Raw genomic sequence first — 17,249 nt, 5'->3', positions numbered from 1 at the left:
AATTCAAAGTTGAAGTCACCAAGACATTTCTCCATCAATCGTTGAAACGTTCCAGGTGCATTTGTCAATCCAAAGGGCATCCGGTTAAATTCGTATAGTCCCATGGGCAAGATAAAGGCTGTCTTTTCCTTATCTTTCTTGGCCATTGGCACCTGCCAATACCCACTAGCCAGGTCTAGTGAGGAGAAGTAGCGGGCTCTTCCTAGTGCTGAAAGGGACTCCTCAATCCGAGGTAAGGGGTAGGAATCTCGTACGGTGCAGGTATTCAACTTTCGATAGTCTACGCAAAACCGAATGGACCCATCTTTCTTCCTTACTAGTACCACTGGAGCTGCCCAGGGACTTTGGCTTTCTTGAATGATCCCATTCTGCAGCATCTGGGTCAACAGTTCTTTCACCTCCTGATACATCTGTGGAGGAATTTGTCGGTAGCGCTCTCTGATTGGAGGGGTGTCTCCTGTGGGAATCTCATGGTAGATCCCTGTCGTACATCCAAAATCTTCAGCATGACGTGCAAAGGTTGTGCGGTTTTCCCATAACAGTTCATCTACCTTCCGGATCTGTTCCAGAGAACACAAAGAAGTCTCTATCTTCATCTGTTCTCGAATTGCACCGCCATTCCATTTAGGGTTGGGGTTCTCGCCTTCCCCCATAGACACGGTTACGGCCCATTCACCTCGTTCAGCCGGCCTCAACTGCATCGGGGTCGCTTTCCTCACTTCCTCCGGAGTCACATAGAGGTTAGCCAGCAGCCTTCCTGGGGCTAGGTCTACACTCTGATCCTGAGTGTTCACACATCGGAGGGGTACTCTCCCATTGCGGACTACTGCCAAGGAACGGGCTACTAGCGGATCAACACTTCTTCCGGCTGTCGGCAGTGGTTCTATCAACACAGCTATGCCCTCTAGTTTCCTACAGGTGCCCACAGGCATGGACACTATCATCTCCCGTCTGGGTGGCAACGTAACTTTTGTATGCAGAGGGACCGAAATTCGAGCAAGAGTACACTGTGCATCTGAACTTTTCTGTAAGCCACATGTTCGGACCAGCCGCTGGAAGGCCGTTTGAGTAGGCCGATGGCTAGTGGTTTCTCTCCAATAACCGTGACCTTTCTTTTCAAAGAGAATCTGATCCAATTCTTTTAACACATTCATCCCCAAGATGACAGGGACCTTTACTTCATGTGACTCCTGTACTACCACAATGCCTTTCTTGCCTAGATCTTGGCCACATAATCTGACATTCATCCAGGCCACTCCCACCACCGGTACTGGTAACTGATTAGCTGCGACCACTCGTATGAATGTATGGGGATCATATTTCACATGTCGCTGAAAATACCGTTCGTAACAGTCTCTACTCAGGGTCGTTACTTGGGAACCCGTGTCAACCGGAATACCTTCCAATTCCATCTGTATGATGGGACTTGCAGCGATCAGATCCTCTTCAGGGCATTCTCCTCTCCTAGTCTCCTTCTCAGTTTCCCCTACTGCCCGCCCTACTGCAGCAGGGGATTTCAGTTTTAACGGCGGTCTCTCATAAGCTTGTCGCTGCTCTGGACATCTAGCAGCAATGTGGCCCACGCGTCCACACTCCCAGCAGCGTACTTCCCGTCGCTCTGGCCATCGGTTTGGGCCCCTTCGGTAAGCCCCATCATTCTCTCCTGAGAGTTGTACTACATTATTGGGACACCTTCGGTAGGTCCTATCCTCATCCCTCCAGCAGGGTTGTGGGTGATTCTGACCTTCTTGGTATGAACGGCCCACCCCTTCATCTCTAGTTTTCTGGAGGCCTGCAATTCTCATAGAATTCTCATTACAATTGGTTTGTAGGTGTTCCATTTGCTCTTGCAATTTCTGCATTACTGTAAGTATCTCTTTAACTGTCCCTTTATCCACTGTTTCTGGGCCAGAGCTAGCCCCCTGCGACAATGTAACTCCAACTGCGGTCTGAGGCTTCTGAACCATACTATTGGCACGTGAGATGGCCTCCACCTGTACGTCATGAAATTTAGCATCAGTCTCCCGTCGTATAAAGTCCTGCATAGCAACAGTCAAGCTGCCATCACGGATCCCCAGAACAAACTGGTCACGGAGTGTCCGATCAGGGTTACAGAAGGCTGGTGAGCCCCCTCTTTCCTTCCCTTGAATATCTCGGAGCAGTTCTTGTAGGGCATTTGCATACTGAGGGAGACTTTCATTCTCCTTTTGTACCCTCTGGAAGAACCGTGCCTGCAGGGACCCCAGCAATGCGGTTTCTCCATAAATAGTTTCTAGAATCTGGACAACTTGCTCAAATGTCTGTCTTTGTTCAAATGGCCGCAATATCACTGTAGTCTTAGCATCTCCTTGTAACGTCAATATGGCTAGCTCTACTAGTACTTCTGGTGCGGTCTGGTACATGCGCTGTACCATTCGTATCTGCTCTGCCCACACACTCACAGACATATTATTGCCATCAAACTTTGCTAACTGACTCATTACAGCCCCTGCTGGCATTCTTCCTCCAGCACCATCCCTCCTAACGGGTGCGTCGCCGTCCATTCTGGTAGGCGGATCCTGCCGACTACGCCAATTTGTGAACCGAGAGCAAGGCAGGTGGTATGACTCCGCAACCAGAAAAGAGTGCGTACGCAGAAGTCAAGATTAAGAAAATTGCATTTACTATCAATTAATAAAAGCAGGTTAACAATAAAACAGTATGAACAATTCAAGTCAAATACTACAACAATTTCCACCTTTGCTGTGTCCGTGTTCGCAGGTGCGGACACTAAGGAATAGCAGTCCCAGGAACTATCCCTAACTGACCCTAACTTTCAAGCGGGTGCGCACCCCCCTTATCCCAGTGGTCCAAGTGGACCTCTTACAGTTTGTGGAAGTGCACGGTGGGGCCCGATGTCGTCCTTTTCCTTTATAACCAGCACAGGATCCGCAACAAAGAAGTCCTCCTCAGCAGGCCGGAAACCAGATGGATATAATCCAGAATTTTACAGTGACTGTCCGGTACCTCAACAGCACTGTGAGTCTCTTTACTGTTTGGGGCAATCCACTCAGCCCAATGTCGGCTCCACAGGTTAGTTGCTGCACACAGTCCTTTTTAACTTGGCTTCACTAAATGCACGGTTTCTTTATACTCCATCCATCTCTAGACTGAAGTTCACACAGCTTGGCTGCACAGGAACGTCCTTTAGTATCTCCACACACGTCTTACACAGCACAGAACTTGCTTTCTTTCTAGCCAAGATGGCAGCCGTTATAGTTCCAGCCTCTCTTCCTCATTCCTCCTGCTCACACTGAGGCAGGCTGACATCATAAGGGGCGTGTCACTTCAACACTTAACTGCTGTTTTAAAGAGCCACTACCACATTAATACACTTTCTCTATGGTAAACTCCAATGCAAATTGGTCCTATGCTGCCATCTACTGACCAAACGAATACTGCAGGCATTTACATTTATCTGTATTACTGGAATAGCATTATACATTACATACATTAAATTTTAACAGTTTACCAGGATAACGAAACTTAGACACATTACATGACTGTTTCTTACACCATTTTCTGTCTTCCTCCTCCAGTTCTAATTAAAATAAAGAGCAGGAGGCTGAAGAAGTCAGATGCAGGCCATAGCAGTTGAATTCAGGAGGGCACCTGCGGTTGCTGGCCTGGTACACAAGTACTTGATTCTCATAGTTTAATTACCGCTGAAAGTTCATTATGTACCTGGCCAGCGGCAAAGAGGAGGGTTTGGGTGACCCTCTGGGCATCGGCCCACCAGGAAATTTCCCTGTAAGGTCTATGGCCGATCTGCCCCTGGATAGGCCCCCTGATATCTTGTTGATCCACATAGGTGGGAATTATATAGGGGTCCGTCGATCAGGGGAGGTCATAATGGATGTTGAGTTGGACTTATTGCACTTATGGGTGGACTTTCCGGCTTTGTTACTTATCTGGTCCGATGTGGTGGCTCGGGGGTCATGTCTGTTCTCCAGGTCTGTTAATGGTCTTAATAAAGCTCAGGCAAAGTTGAACAAGGAGATGGGGCGTTTTGTGTGGCACCATGGGGGGTTTGTGGTACATCACAGGGAGCTGGAAGTGGCGCCAGCTCAATTCTTGTGGGTGGACGGCGCGCATCTTAATGATGTGGGTATGGATTTGTGGTCCTTGGAGCTTCAGGGAGGTATAGAGAAAGCCCTGAAGGTATGGCAGGACGAACATAGGTGAGCTGTCACCGATGTTCGTTTGTTGAAAGGGGGGATCCCGAGAGGCAAAACTATTTGGAATAGATGAGATTTGATGAGTTGAAGGCTGGGGCTCCTGTTTGGACTGCACGGGTATGTATTTGGTGATTTTGTGCCCTTGGGTCAGTAAGTGCGGCCAAGGGTAAGGTTTGGAATACAAGTGGAGGTTGCAATATTTGGTTGGATACCCTTCTAGGATCCTTCCCCACTATTGTGGGTTATAACATTTAGAAAGTTTGGCGATTTTGGATTGGAATATTACAGCTCTATCTTTAATATATAATACATATATATGCAAGTTGTTGCCATTTAATATATTTCATAATGGTTTACTTTGTTAATAAACTTGGCTTCTACGGCCTTACACCAAAGAAAGAGTCTCTGTGTGTTCTGTATGGCTGGGGGGTGTAGGGCATCAGCCGGATGGAATCTTCCCTCCTAATAAGTCATGCCCAGAGTGACAGAAGTGGGAGATGGTCATGTAAATGCGCCCCCTATAGGACATATTAAAGATTACAAACGTAGTTAGGAGCAGCTTACCTTTACCCCCTTGGCTTTGACCTTCAGATACTCCGTCTCCAGAGAGTTCTTCTCCTCAGTGAACATCTTATATCCCCCAGGCACAGAGAACCTTCCTTCCTTGATTCCTTTCTCCAGCCCCGCGCTCAGCTCCTGCAGTATAGCTCTGCACCTCCTCTCAGACGCCTCTTCATTTCTCTTCAGATACTCTGCCTTTCTATTACCCAACGCTTCCTACAAGAGAATAATATTCAGAAATGGTTCCCATAGCAAATGCAGGACATTCCTTGGAACATTCTAAGTCTTTTCTGTCATTTACCTTCACAGCCATTAGATCTATGGGGACATTTTTATGCCATGGCATAGTTAAAGACCGACACCCCCCCCCCCCTTCCCCATAATATCAGTGCCCATTGTTATAAACAGTAGAAATAAGCAAATTAAATTAATAAATGTGTCAAATTTGTTACAAATTTCACAAAAATTCTAATTCCAAACTAATCCGAAATGTTGACGATTCGATTTGGGCAAAATGCTGCCCACCATTTGATATTTCAAATTAAGAACACAAGTGTGGGAAACTGGTCAGGGGAGATGCAGACATAGGGAAGTTTATGGACAGCATAGGGATTGTGAAGAAGATAGATTTAGTTAGGTTGATTGAATGACACGATTGAAAGTCAGGTTTTATCATTAGGGACAGGATGGGTCCGTGTACAGTGTCCGTTACAGGAGCTGTCCATATGCAGACTGTTCTCCACTGCACATGAGCTCTTACAGACAGTACTCTTGTTATGTGCAGAAGACAGCCTTTTTCTTTCAAAAAACTTTTTGCAATAAGGATATTTTTCGTCCACCTCACTTACTATTAGCTTGGCCTGGTATTCTTGATCTGTATCATTGAAGGAGAGTTTCATAAAGACTTTCACCGCTTCAGAGTGACATTCCTTGTCCAGGTTCAGAAACTCCTCTTGTGTCTCAGTTGGAAATCTGCAGACATGGAGAGCCATCATCTCGTCATACTTAGATAAAGCGTCTTCTACGGCTCGAGAATTCTCAATCTTCGCCAAAGCAATAACTGCATTCTCCATAGAAGGAATGGAACCGCTGCGGATCGCCTCTACATAGGAGACTGCGACGTCCCCAAGACCTAATGATATAGAAGTGTGAGAATAAGACCATCTGCAGAAGATGGTGGAGAGAAAGTCACACAATAGAGCAAGGACCTACCTCTCCCGGTTATCGTGTACCCGCCTGATAGGGCTTTAACTGGACTCTTCTCATAAATGTACTCACGGAACTTCTTCGTCTGTTGTATAAAGGCAGGGTCCAGCTGAGAGTCCTGCACTTTATCCATGTTCTGGAGATCCAGCTTAGATGCCGGACGATCAAACACAAAACATTTGTGTGAATGGAAGTAATGGAGGATACACTCCCGGGGTAGGTTGTAATTCCGCACTGCAACACTCATTCCTGGAAATAGATTATAGAGATGGATACATATCAGGGTTGCAGACACTCCATCATCAGGTTCCTTGGCAGAATTTGGTAAAACACAAGTCAATGGCCATGGGATCCTCATCACTATAATGACTCCTACCTACTGTAGGCCTCACAGATTCTGCTTGTCCTTGAGAAATCATATTTAGGGGACATTGTTCTCCTCTTGGAACAAGGCTACATCACAGAAGAAGAGTATTATCTTCATATCTAAAACTAAACCCCCCATGGCTTACAGCTACTGTAAAAGGGGCAATAAATGACAAAAAAATGAATTTAAAAAATACAAATCTGAGGGGTGAGCTGGAGGGTTTGAAGTTTACAAAGTGCTTAGTACAATCTGTAAAACGGAGATAAAATTAGCAAAAATACAAAACGAGCAGTAGGTGGCAAAATAGAGCAAAACAAATCCCCAAAAATTGTTTAAATATATAAATGCAAAAACAAGGTCTGAGGAGGTAGGTCCCCTAAATAATAGTAAAGGGGGGAAATTACTGAAGAGAAGGAAAAGTTACCAAATGTTTTTTTTAGCTCTGTATTTACAAAAGAAGAGACAGGAGCTGATATCTGTGTTTCTGGGGCTGTTAGTACATCCAGTAATATACACAATTGGCTAACTGTAGATATGGTCCAAGATAAGTTAAATAAGGTAAATGTGAACAAGGCTCCGGGTCCAGATGGATTACACCCAATAGTGCTTAATCAGTGTGGGTGCTGGGAGTCAGACTCCCGCCGATCTGATATTGATGACCCATCCTAGGTCATCAATATAAAAAAAGCAGACAACCCCTTTAAGTATAATAAAGTAGGGAGTTGCCGATGTCCCCAAGCATTCATATTCCAAAGTACCTATGCTCCAGGGCACTACAGTAAAGTATTCCAAAATGCAGTGCAACAGAAGGCATTACTATTAGGGGAGTGTCTGTCAGCGCAGTGTCGACTGGTTCCCATAGCAATCCGCAGGATTTAGTTTCATCATAATGAACATTTTCAGTGTAAGGTTTGTACCTGGCTTCAGCTTCAAGGCATTTTTCAGATACTCGTCCTCGGTGATGTCCTTCCCATCTATTTTCAGCTGAAGGTTGAAATCTCGAACACACCATACGAAGGACGGGAAAAATCTCTTGAACTCTGATGAATCATCTTCTAACTCTGCTTGCTCGGTGGATTTCACTTTTATTTTCTCAGTCAGTTCAGTGACATAACTAGGAGAAGGTAAGGAGTAATATGTGCAGTATCTATGGTTTCTCTAGGAGATCTACTCCCCGGACCCAAAGAGGATGTCCAATGAATGGGCACAATGCTAAGTAATTCCCCCTCCATTCTCCCTTTCCTTTGTTTCTCAGTCTGCGTTCACACAGGGCGGCTGTCACATGAGGCCAAAACCGCATTAATAGAGGCCATTATGCAGCAGAGCTAAGCAGCTTACACGTCAATCACTTACAAACCAGCAGCAGTCTGTGTGTCAGCCTCTCTGTCTCCAGAAGACCGTCCCTTCTCTTCCTCCTCACCTCTAATCCACTTCCATGTAATCTGTTCCTTCAGTGAGCAGGCAGCCCATCTTCACGGAAGATGCATTTGAGCAGTGAATTGAGGGTTAACGAATAAAGGGGGTCAGGAGAAACACATGCTAACAGGAGTGACAAAAGTCACTCCAACTTTTATTCTTAAAGGCTATGTACACCTTTGGGGGTATTTTTTTTATTACTGCATTGCTCAAAATGTGTACAATTTTTTATTTTTTTTTAATTGGTCTTTATTAAAAATATGGAATCCTTTTTTCTGTACAGAGCTGAGATGCTCTAGTAGCACCCTCTGGATTTTCTCTCTTTTCCGTCAGACCAGGGGCTGATGGGCTCCTTATCTCTGCTCTCTGACATTATAAACACTCAGTTATAGATCAGTTCTTACCGTATCTATAAGAATGTGGCTTAAATAAGTGTTTAGAGATAAGGGTTCTTAGATGGCACAAAGTGAAAGTGAAAGTATTAGTCACACAGCTAGAAAAACAGTTAACCCTTTGTGACCCAACAGCTCAATATTTTTAATAAAGGCCAATTGAAAAAAAAAGATTTTTAGCCCAAATTAGTAACATGCAATCATACAAAATAATGCCTCCGAAGGTGTACATAGCCTTTAAGTTAAAGGGGTTATTCAATTTCTGAAACATGTCTCCCATGTGCCGGGCCCCTCACAGATAATATACTTACCCCACTCCCGGCACTGCTCCTGGTCCCCGCACCACCGCTGACGCTTCTCCCTGCAGACGGATAAAAACATCCGGTGTGAAGAGCAGCCAATGGCAGGCGGAGACGGGGACAAGCCTCCCTAGCATCACCCGCGTTGCTAGGGAGGCTCTTCCCCGTCCGCCATTGGCTGCTCCACGATGCTAGGGAGGCTTATCTCCGCCCCCACCTGCCATTGGCTGCTCCGCGATGCTACAGAGGCTCATCCTCGTCCCCGCCTGCCATTGTCTGCTCCGCGATGCTAGGGAGGCTCATCCCCATCCCCGCCTGCCATTGGCTGCTCCCCCCGACATCGGATGTTTTCATCCGTTTGCAGGGAGAAGCAGCAGTGGCAGTGCGGGGAGCAGGAGAGGAGCAAGTATATTACCTGTGAGAGGCCCGGCACATGGGAGGGTGGGGGGGGGGTTTCAGAAATCGGATAACACCTTTAAAGGGGTATTCCCATCTTTAATCTGTATGGCATAGCCACAAGATATGCTATAAACGTCCGATAGTTGCAGGTCCCACCTATGGGACTCACACCTGTCTCGAGAATTAGCCCAGTACTCCGTCCTGTGCCCTTTTTCACACTCCTGGTGTGAAAGCACCTCATAGGGTTAATCACTTCTATGGAGATGTATGACGTTGTATGGCGCCACAATGACACCGCAGTGTGCACGATGCCAAGAGCCAGTCTTCTAGTATTTCTCCAGCTTCCACTGGTAAGATGCTACAACCCCCATCATGCTCATGTAAAGGATACTGGAGCTGATCCATGGCCTGCTGATCGATTGTCCCTATGCTGTTAAATACCAGGGTGCTGCTGAGAAGAACGGCGAGGGCGAAAATCCAGGAGTCATTCTGACTGTTCCCCTGAAATACAACAAGAGGCTTCTTTATCCAATCAAACCGGGTCAAAAAGGAGAAGTGTTTACACGACAGAGCCGAACCCCAAAATGTGTGACCTCAATAAATGTGTGACCTCTAATGTGTGACCCCTATTGTCTGACCCCTAATGTGTACTACAAGAAAATTTAGACTAGAACCTTCAGAATCACAGGTGCATATCCATGAAGCAAACATGATTATAAAATAGAAAAAGTCTGCACACCATTATACATACAAACAATAGAGCTAAGAAATGGGGGTCATTCTAAATAAAAGTGGTACAACACTGACTATAAATGAGTCAATAGAAGCTCTTAGCGCACATTTTTTATCAAACATGTGTCGGGCCCATCTACCAGGCCTCAAGGTGGCTTCTGCAGATGGGTCCCTAACACTAGTATGACCTCTAATGTGTGACCCCAATAAATGTCTGATCTGTAACAAACATGAGACCTCTAATACAGTACATTTGTGACCACAAATACATGTGTGGCCTCTAATGCACATGTGCTCCGATCACACGGTATCAGCGTTAGAAGTGTGGCAGTGTGGTCAGTCTATGGATTCCTCTAGCTCTGCATTGTTGTATCTGGTTTAGGGTTAGAAGCACCAGTCGTCTGCAGCATCTGCTCATAGCGGCCGCTGTAGGGATGACTGCGCACATCCCGCTCTGTGACTGGAGTGACGTGAGCTATTCCCTGTCTGCTGAACCAGTCCAGAGGTGAGTGCCCAGCTTGTGTCATCCCACTCGGCCAGGCACAGAGCAGGAGAACCTGACTGAGCAAGTGAGGAGCATCCAGCACTCAGCCCAATCACTGCAACAGAAGGCCTATGAAATTGGCCACCCTAGATGGACCTCACACTACCAGCTCTATGCTGTATATACGGCAGCGATGACTCCGGCTTCAGGAATGTTCACACTGACCTTCTCCACGTCACCAAGGCCTTCTGTGTCCAGCAACACCAGGGTGTGACCATGTTTCACAGGGTGAGGAACACACCACATCCAGATACCTTTAGTCATGGACTGGACTGTCGAGCCCAAAGAGAAGCCTGAATGGAAAAACACACAGAGGTAATAGGAAGAGGTTATACAAGAAGAAACCAAGGACAGTGCTCATCATCAACGTGGAGATGACCATGGTCAGCAAAGGAGGGTGGAGGCCATTAGTGGTAGACGCTTCCTCCAATGCTCCATTGTCTCCATGAGGAGGTGGCCCTGGACCTGGTCCTATCATTTCATGTCTTTCGACAGAATAGGAATCTCATTTCCAGGGGGTCTCCAGCACACATTCTGCCTCTCACCATTTTTACATCCCGCCAGTATATTCATCAGATAGGACTTCCCGGTCCGGTATTTCCCGACTACGGCCACAACAACCACCTTCTGAGTAAAGCGGGATAAGATTTCCAGGGCCTCCTGATTCACCCGGATGGTCCCATCCTCATGGTTCTCTATCAGACACACTGGATGCTCCATTATCGGAAAATCTATGAATGAAGGAAATTGAAGTTACCTCTGGTATACAGCAGAGCCGAGCCTCCGGCATACAGCAGAGCCGTGACTCCGGCATACAGCAGAGCCGTGACTCCGGCATACAGCAGAGCCGTGACTCCGGCATACAGCAGAGCCGTGACTCCGGCATACAGCAGAGCCGTGACTCCGGCATACAGCAGAGCCGTGACTCCGGCATACAGCAGAGCCGTGACTCCGGCATACAGCAGAGCCGCGACTCCGGCATACAGCAGAGCCGCGACTCCGGCATACAGCAGAGCCGCGACTCCGGCATACAGCAGAGCCGCGACTCCGGCATACAGCAGAGCCGCGACTCCGGCATACAGCAGAGCCGCGACTCCGGCATACAGCAGAGCCGCGACTCCGGCATACAGCAGAGCCGCGACTCCGGCATACAGCAGAGCCGCGACTCCGGCATACAGCAGAGCCGCGACTCCGGCATACAGCAGAGCCGCGACTCCGGCATACAGCAGAGCCGTTATAATTATACGGCTGCATCGATGGGAAAATAATAAAGTTACTTCTCTTTGAATGTGAGGACACAAACAACAAATACCACAAAAAATAAAAAGTACATAAAACTGTTTACATTGTGTAAAAGTAGTAAAACGTAAAAAAACTATACATATTTGGTATCGCTGCATTCGCACCAACCCATAGAGCAAAGGAAACACATTAGGGGTCATTTATTATAGTGTTTTCCCCTGTTTTAGTCAAATTTTTCCTATTTTAGACGGTCTCATTTTTTAGGCGCATTTACTGATGAAAGCGCTGCTGCTTCCGAAGCGTTTGCACCTCATTCCACAATTTTCTGTTTTAGACTAATTTTTGTGCCTTTTTTCGGCCTATCTATGTAGCTGCGCCTTTTTTACCCAAAAACATAGTAATTTTGACTCCTGTCCAGCGGTGGCGCAGTTCTGTTCATCCCCTTTGTGTTATTATCAGGGAGACGAGCGCCGTTTCACAAACAGAAAACATCTCGATATGGCTGCTGCTTTTTCTCTGCAGTTTTGTACCCAATTCGTGAGTCACCAACACGTAGTCGTATTCACGTGATCCCCCCGGGCGCCCTGACGGATACAAAGACGCTTTATTTACCACTTGCTGAGCGACTTCTTGTAAATACTACAGTCTAATCAACTGCGCCGGTCTAATCGCGCTCTAAAAAACAGCTCAGAATTTAAAACTCAAAAAAACAAGGGCGAAATTGCTGTTTTTGTTCCATTTCCCCCCAGAAAGAGTTGAAAAAGTTTAATCATTAACCCTTTCAGCCACCATAACGTACCTGTGGGAATATATGGAGCGTGCTGCTGCGGTGAGCCTGCTCCATACGCGGCGGGTGCTGGCTGTATAATACAGCAAGCACCCAGCCACAATGACTGGGATCGGTGATGACGCCGAACCTGGTCATTTAATCCCTCAGATGCTGCGGTTAATAGCAATTGCGGCATCTGTGGAGTTAGGTAGAGGGAGAAGGCTCCCGCTGCCTTCTGATAGGAGCCCCCTTAGTGAAATAGTGGGGCTCCAATCAGTTACCATGACAACCTGGTTGCTGCTGAAAGGTTCCCAGGTCTGTCACAGTAAGATGCCTGCTAAGCTGTGCATGAGGCACTGCGCAGCCGCAGAATCCCATTCACCATAATAGTTCTCTGTTAAGATGTATGGGACAAGTGATCAAAAGATCCCAGGTTCTAGCCCCATAAGGGGGCTAAAAGTTATTGTGTGAAAAGTAAAAAAATATATTAAAAGTTCAAATAATATCCCCTTTTCAATATTACATATACAAATTAAACAATAAAAAAATAAAATCAGGTATCGCCGCAACCAAAAATGTTGGAACTATTAAAATATAAAAAACTTGCGATTTTCAATTTTCTGGTCACCATATCCACCCCCCCAAAAATAATTTAATAACAGGGATAGGGCTAGCTGACACGAATGTAAGGGCTCCGTGCCCATGCTGCGAGCCGCATACGTGGTTCCGCAATACACGGGTCACCAGCTGTGTACATTCCGCATCACTTGAATCGGTCCGCAAATCCGTAAATGCGGTGCGGAACGGAAGCACGGAACAGAACCGCACAGAAGCTCTACGGAGTGCTTCTGTGGTGTTCCGTTTCCGTGCTTCCAAGCCGTAAAAGGGTAGAACTTGTTCTATCTTTTTGCGGAACGGACGGATCACAGACCCCATTCAAGTGAATGGGTCTGCGATCTGCATGCGGCTGCCCCACGGTTGTTGCCCGTGCATTGCAGACAGCAATTTGCGGTCCACAGCACGGGCACGGCGTCCTTACATTCGTGTAAACAAGCCCAGAGTTGTGCACTGATCAAAAAAAAATAGTATCAATAAGCACTACTGTCCGTCCTGCAAAAAAACTCTCACACAGAAATATAAAAAAAGTTGCGATGCAAAGAATTTTTTTTTTTTTCAAAGGTTTTTCATTTTTTTTAAATAGTAAAGCAGAAAAAAACTATACAAATTTGGTATTGCCGTAATCATATTGAGCCACATTATAAGGACGCCATGTCAGGCTTCCTGCACAGTGAGCACTGTAAAATCAAAACCCAAAAAAACATTGTCGGAGTTGTGCATTTTTTAAAATTTTCACTCCACAAAGAATTTTTTTTCCATTTTCCAGTACAAGACACAGTAAATGAAATGGTGCCATAAAAATCTATCTTGTCCCCTCATGTGACTATATGAATGCAAAATTAAAAATGCCAAACATGATTGATGCCACAGAAATACCTGCGCGGCTGCATCGACGGAAAAATAAAAAAGTTATTTCTCTTTGAAGAAATTCCCTCAGTCCTAAAGAGTAAAGTAATAAGCCCCAGCCCTCAAAGGGTTAAGCGGTGCCTCTGCTGCAGAGTCATGTCTCGTGGCTGAATGCGGTGACTTACGGGACTTTACACGATGCAAATTCTGATGAGAAAATCCGTGCTCACCGTGCAGGTAGGTCGCCCGCTCCGTGCTCAGCTCTCTGGTCGTCACCCCCGGCTCGCCCTTATTATATATTCCAAACTGAAAGTGAAAGTAAGACGACTTCCTCTGCTTCTCTCCCTCCACGTACCTCTGGTCGTGCACTACACAATTAACCCCTTGCTGCACAGGATTACAAAAACCTGGCTGCTTTCTCCATAAACAGCGCCACATCTGTCCACAGGCTGTGTGCGGTATTGCAGCTCAGCCCCACTGTAGCTGGCCAGCTAAGACCTGTCCTAGGCTGCTAATATGACTTACATGTTTATAGATTAGAGACAGACAGAGAGTTATGTGCAGTGACTTCATGTTCTGGACGTCATATAACCGTTATATGTTGTGTTCACAGAAGCAGAAAAGATAATATCCCTTTAAGATTCAGTCAGTGAATGTGAGGTAAGCTCAATGACACAGCAGAATTAGCAACAGGAAGCAGAGAGTTAAGCTGTTGTTGCTGGGCGGAAGTCTTGACCAATCACAGCCGGCCTCACACTGAGCATGTGTGGGAAATCCCCTAGTACAGGGGTAGGCAACCTCCAGCACTCCAGCTGTTGTAAAACTACAACTCCCAGCATGCATACTTGCTCTGCTCTTCTATGAAATATCATAGGAATGAATGGAGCATGCTGGGAATTGTAGTTTCACAACAGCTGAAGTGCGGAAGGTTGCTGACCCCTGCTCCTGGAGTCAGTATAGACAGACATTTCCAGTCAGAGCTGCGTTTTATCGGAACAAGAGGTCAAATAGGTATTTAGAACGGTTATATGATGTTCATATTGTTAAGGCCCCCAGCACGCGAACGTGTGCTTCCCATTGCCGTATTGCGTATCCACAATACACGAGCGCCATTCCGTGGGCATTCCGCATCACGGATGCGGACCCATTCACTTGAATGGGTCCGCAAATCCAGAGATGCGGAACCGAAGCACTACGGAGTGCTTCTGTGGGATTTCATCCCTTACTTCCGTTTCGCAAAAAGATAGAACATGTCCTATCTTTTTGCGGAAAGGCCGGATTGCAGACCCATTCAAGTGAATGGGTCGGCGATCCGCTGCGGCTGCCCCACGGACTGTGTTCATGAATTGCGGGCTGCATTTTGCGGGCCGCAGCACGACCACGTTCATGTGCAGGGAGCCTAATACGGTGATCAGAACTGTATACTGAGACCAGTTGTATATGTTCATTTACAGTTCCACCAAACTGCGCAAATCATATCGCAAACCGTACAAACCGCTTATCAGAGCTTTATCGGATTAATAGAACTACTGGTTATATCTCAGATATGTCTCTCAGAGACTAAGGCTACTGTCACACTGGCGTTTTGGTTTCCGTTTGTGAGATCCGTTCAGGGCTCAGCGTCCAATACTGATCAGTTTTGCCCTAATGCGTTCTGAATGGAAAAGGATCCGCTCAGAATGTATCAGTTTGGCTCCAATCAGTCTCCATTACGCTCTGGAGGCGGACACCAAAACGCTGCTGGCAAACGGATCCGTCCTGGCACACAATGTAAGTCAATGGGGACGGAACCGTTTTCTATGATACAACAGAAAACTGATCCGTCCTCCTTTGACTTTCAATGGTGTTCAAGACGGATCCATCTTGGCTGTGTTAAAGTTAATACAAATGGATCCGTCCTGAACGGATGCAGACGTTTGTATAACCTGGACGGATCCGCACCAAACGTGAGTGTGAAAGTAGCCTTATAGTGAGAGTACAGATACTGAAGAGAGAAATATATCCACCATTTATGTTGAATGACAAGATTGAACAGTTAACCCACCATCTTATGCATACCGCCATTTTGTGATACCTTCTCAACACGTGTTATGTACATGGACTATCTGCTGCGGAGGCGGCCGTGTTATATATGAAGAAAGGTTGAAGTTAATAAAGAAGTTATTTCAAGCATTTGTTGTGCTCTTTACACCTACTGTTTCCATAGAACGGCGCTAGAGGAATTACAGAGTAATGGACAGTCTGGTTAGACTACAAGTCAGAGATATCAGGATTCTTCTAATGCCACAGCGCCAAAGACACTTCATAGCGCTGCGCCTGCCACAGCCACTCACTGGACAGGGGCTGCAGGGCTAAACACAAGCCATGGACGGGGGCGGCCCTGTTTTTGGAAGTCAGAAACCATCTTTTTCTAATCCTTTACGGCTCATTTTTGAATCCGCAGTCCTGGAAGAGGAGACTGATCATGAAGAAGGATGGATGGGGGTAGGGTTTGTGCAAATTGTCCCCAGAGTCCTGTGGGTGGAGCTATACTGTATCGGGGGCAGGGATTAAATCTTCCAGGATATGTTGGCTCAGCAATCATCTCTTTATTCACACAGACAGGATTACAATGGCGGATAACACCTATCTATAGCTAACACAAGAGGCACAATAGATGATGTCTTGTCTCACCTCCTCCCCCTCCCTGCACAATGACCTCTTCACAGGTCACAGAGCATGCCCACAACCCTCTCCCAGAAATCAGTGAGTCAACTCCGCACTGCAGGTTCCTGTCGCTGCTGTAAAGCAAACCTCTGAACGCTGCTGACAACTCAGGCAATATGGCCGCCCCCGTAATAATGTGCAGAAAATAGAATAGAAAATTAACAAAGAGAAACTTGTGGATCGGTCATCAGTATTTAACCCTCAGAGCAACGAGGCTTTACAAGTGACAAAGCATGTGAGTATAAAGTTCTGGTGCTCAGAGGGTTAACTTGGCATCTGCCTGGATCCTGTGTGTTGTCACCCGGTCACACGATGCTGTTCAGTCTCCGATGGCCGCCCCTAGGCACCCGCTGCAGTCTTATAGTTTCTTCACATGTTTTCCTTCGGGCCATCATATGTTCCTCTGCCGTGAACTTCGAACAAATTTCATCTTGGTTTTTATTTTACTACATTTTTCGTTTTCATTTGGTGTTTTTCAGGTTCTGTAGAGAAATTTGTACCCAAAACTGCTCCAAAAAAGCCAAAAACAAAGCACTGTGTGCGTAGCCTCTACCGGATGTTAATGTGATGTCCGGCAGCAGCGATAATAACCAAATTAATAGACCAACAAAAATGAGATAATTTGGGATTTATTCATTACCTTCCACAGTCGTCTCCTGTGATCGGTAATATTCGGGTCCTCCTAGTGCCAAGATTATAGCCGAGCTCATCCTGTAATAAGATCAGAAGATATTAATATGGGAAAGTCCAGGATTTACTAAAGTAGCAGCAGAACTAAACTTATCATCCCCTGCTGCACCAATTCTCCACAGCTCCATCCCCTGCTGTACTATTCTCCACAGCTCCATCATCTGCTGCACCAATTCTCCACAGCTCCATCCCCTGCTGCACCAATTCTCCACAGCTCCATCCTCTGCTGCACCATTCTCCACAGC

The 17,249-nt window shown here is 46.3% G+C and overlaps 1 protein-coding gene across 4 annotated transcripts in view; it reads right to left on the bottom strand.

Moving 5' to 3' along the window:
- LOC122928896 (guanylate-binding protein 1-like) overlaps nucleotides 1–17,025 on the bottom strand; it is a 29,555-nt gene extending 12,530 nt beyond the window's left edge. The window contains exons 1-8 of one of the 4 annotated variants that reach the window (XM_044282200.1): nucleotides 16,955–17,025; nucleotides 10,679–10,864; nucleotides 10,299–10,426; nucleotides 9,249–9,358; nucleotides 7,269–7,465; nucleotides 5,991–6,233; nucleotides 5,627–5,910; nucleotides 4,782–4,994 (exon numbers count right to left, since the gene is read on the bottom strand). In XM_044282200.1, coding sequence (XP_044138135.1) covers nucleotides 4,782–4,994; nucleotides 5,627–5,910; nucleotides 5,991–6,233; nucleotides 7,269–7,465; nucleotides 9,249–9,358; nucleotides 10,299–10,426; nucleotides 10,679–10,864; nucleotides 16,955–17,024 — 1,431 coding nt within the window. In that variant the 5' untranslated portion in view covers nucleotide 17,025. Of the gene's footprint in view, nucleotides 1–4,781; nucleotides 4,995–5,626; nucleotides 5,911–5,990; nucleotides 6,234–7,268; nucleotides 7,466–9,248; nucleotides 9,359–10,298; nucleotides 10,427–10,678; nucleotides 10,865–11,761; nucleotides 11,787–13,793; nucleotides 13,969–16,954 lie in introns of those variants that run through there. The other 3 variants (XM_044282204.1, XM_044282203.1, XM_044282202.1) reach the window with 3 other exon arrangements.
- Nucleotides 17,026–17,249: the final 224 nt, after the last annotated feature.

Source organism: Bufo gargarizans, chromosome 2 (assembly GCF_014858855.1).
Source record: "Bufo gargarizans isolate SCDJY-AF-19 chromosome 2, ASM1485885v1, whole genome shotgun sequence".
Classification (NCBI taxonomy): domain Eukaryota; kingdom Metazoa; phylum Chordata; class Amphibia; order Anura; family Bufonidae; genus Bufo; species Bufo gargarizans.
Note: the sequence above shows the minus strand (reverse complement) of the source record. Positions and strands in the feature narration are given on the sequence as shown.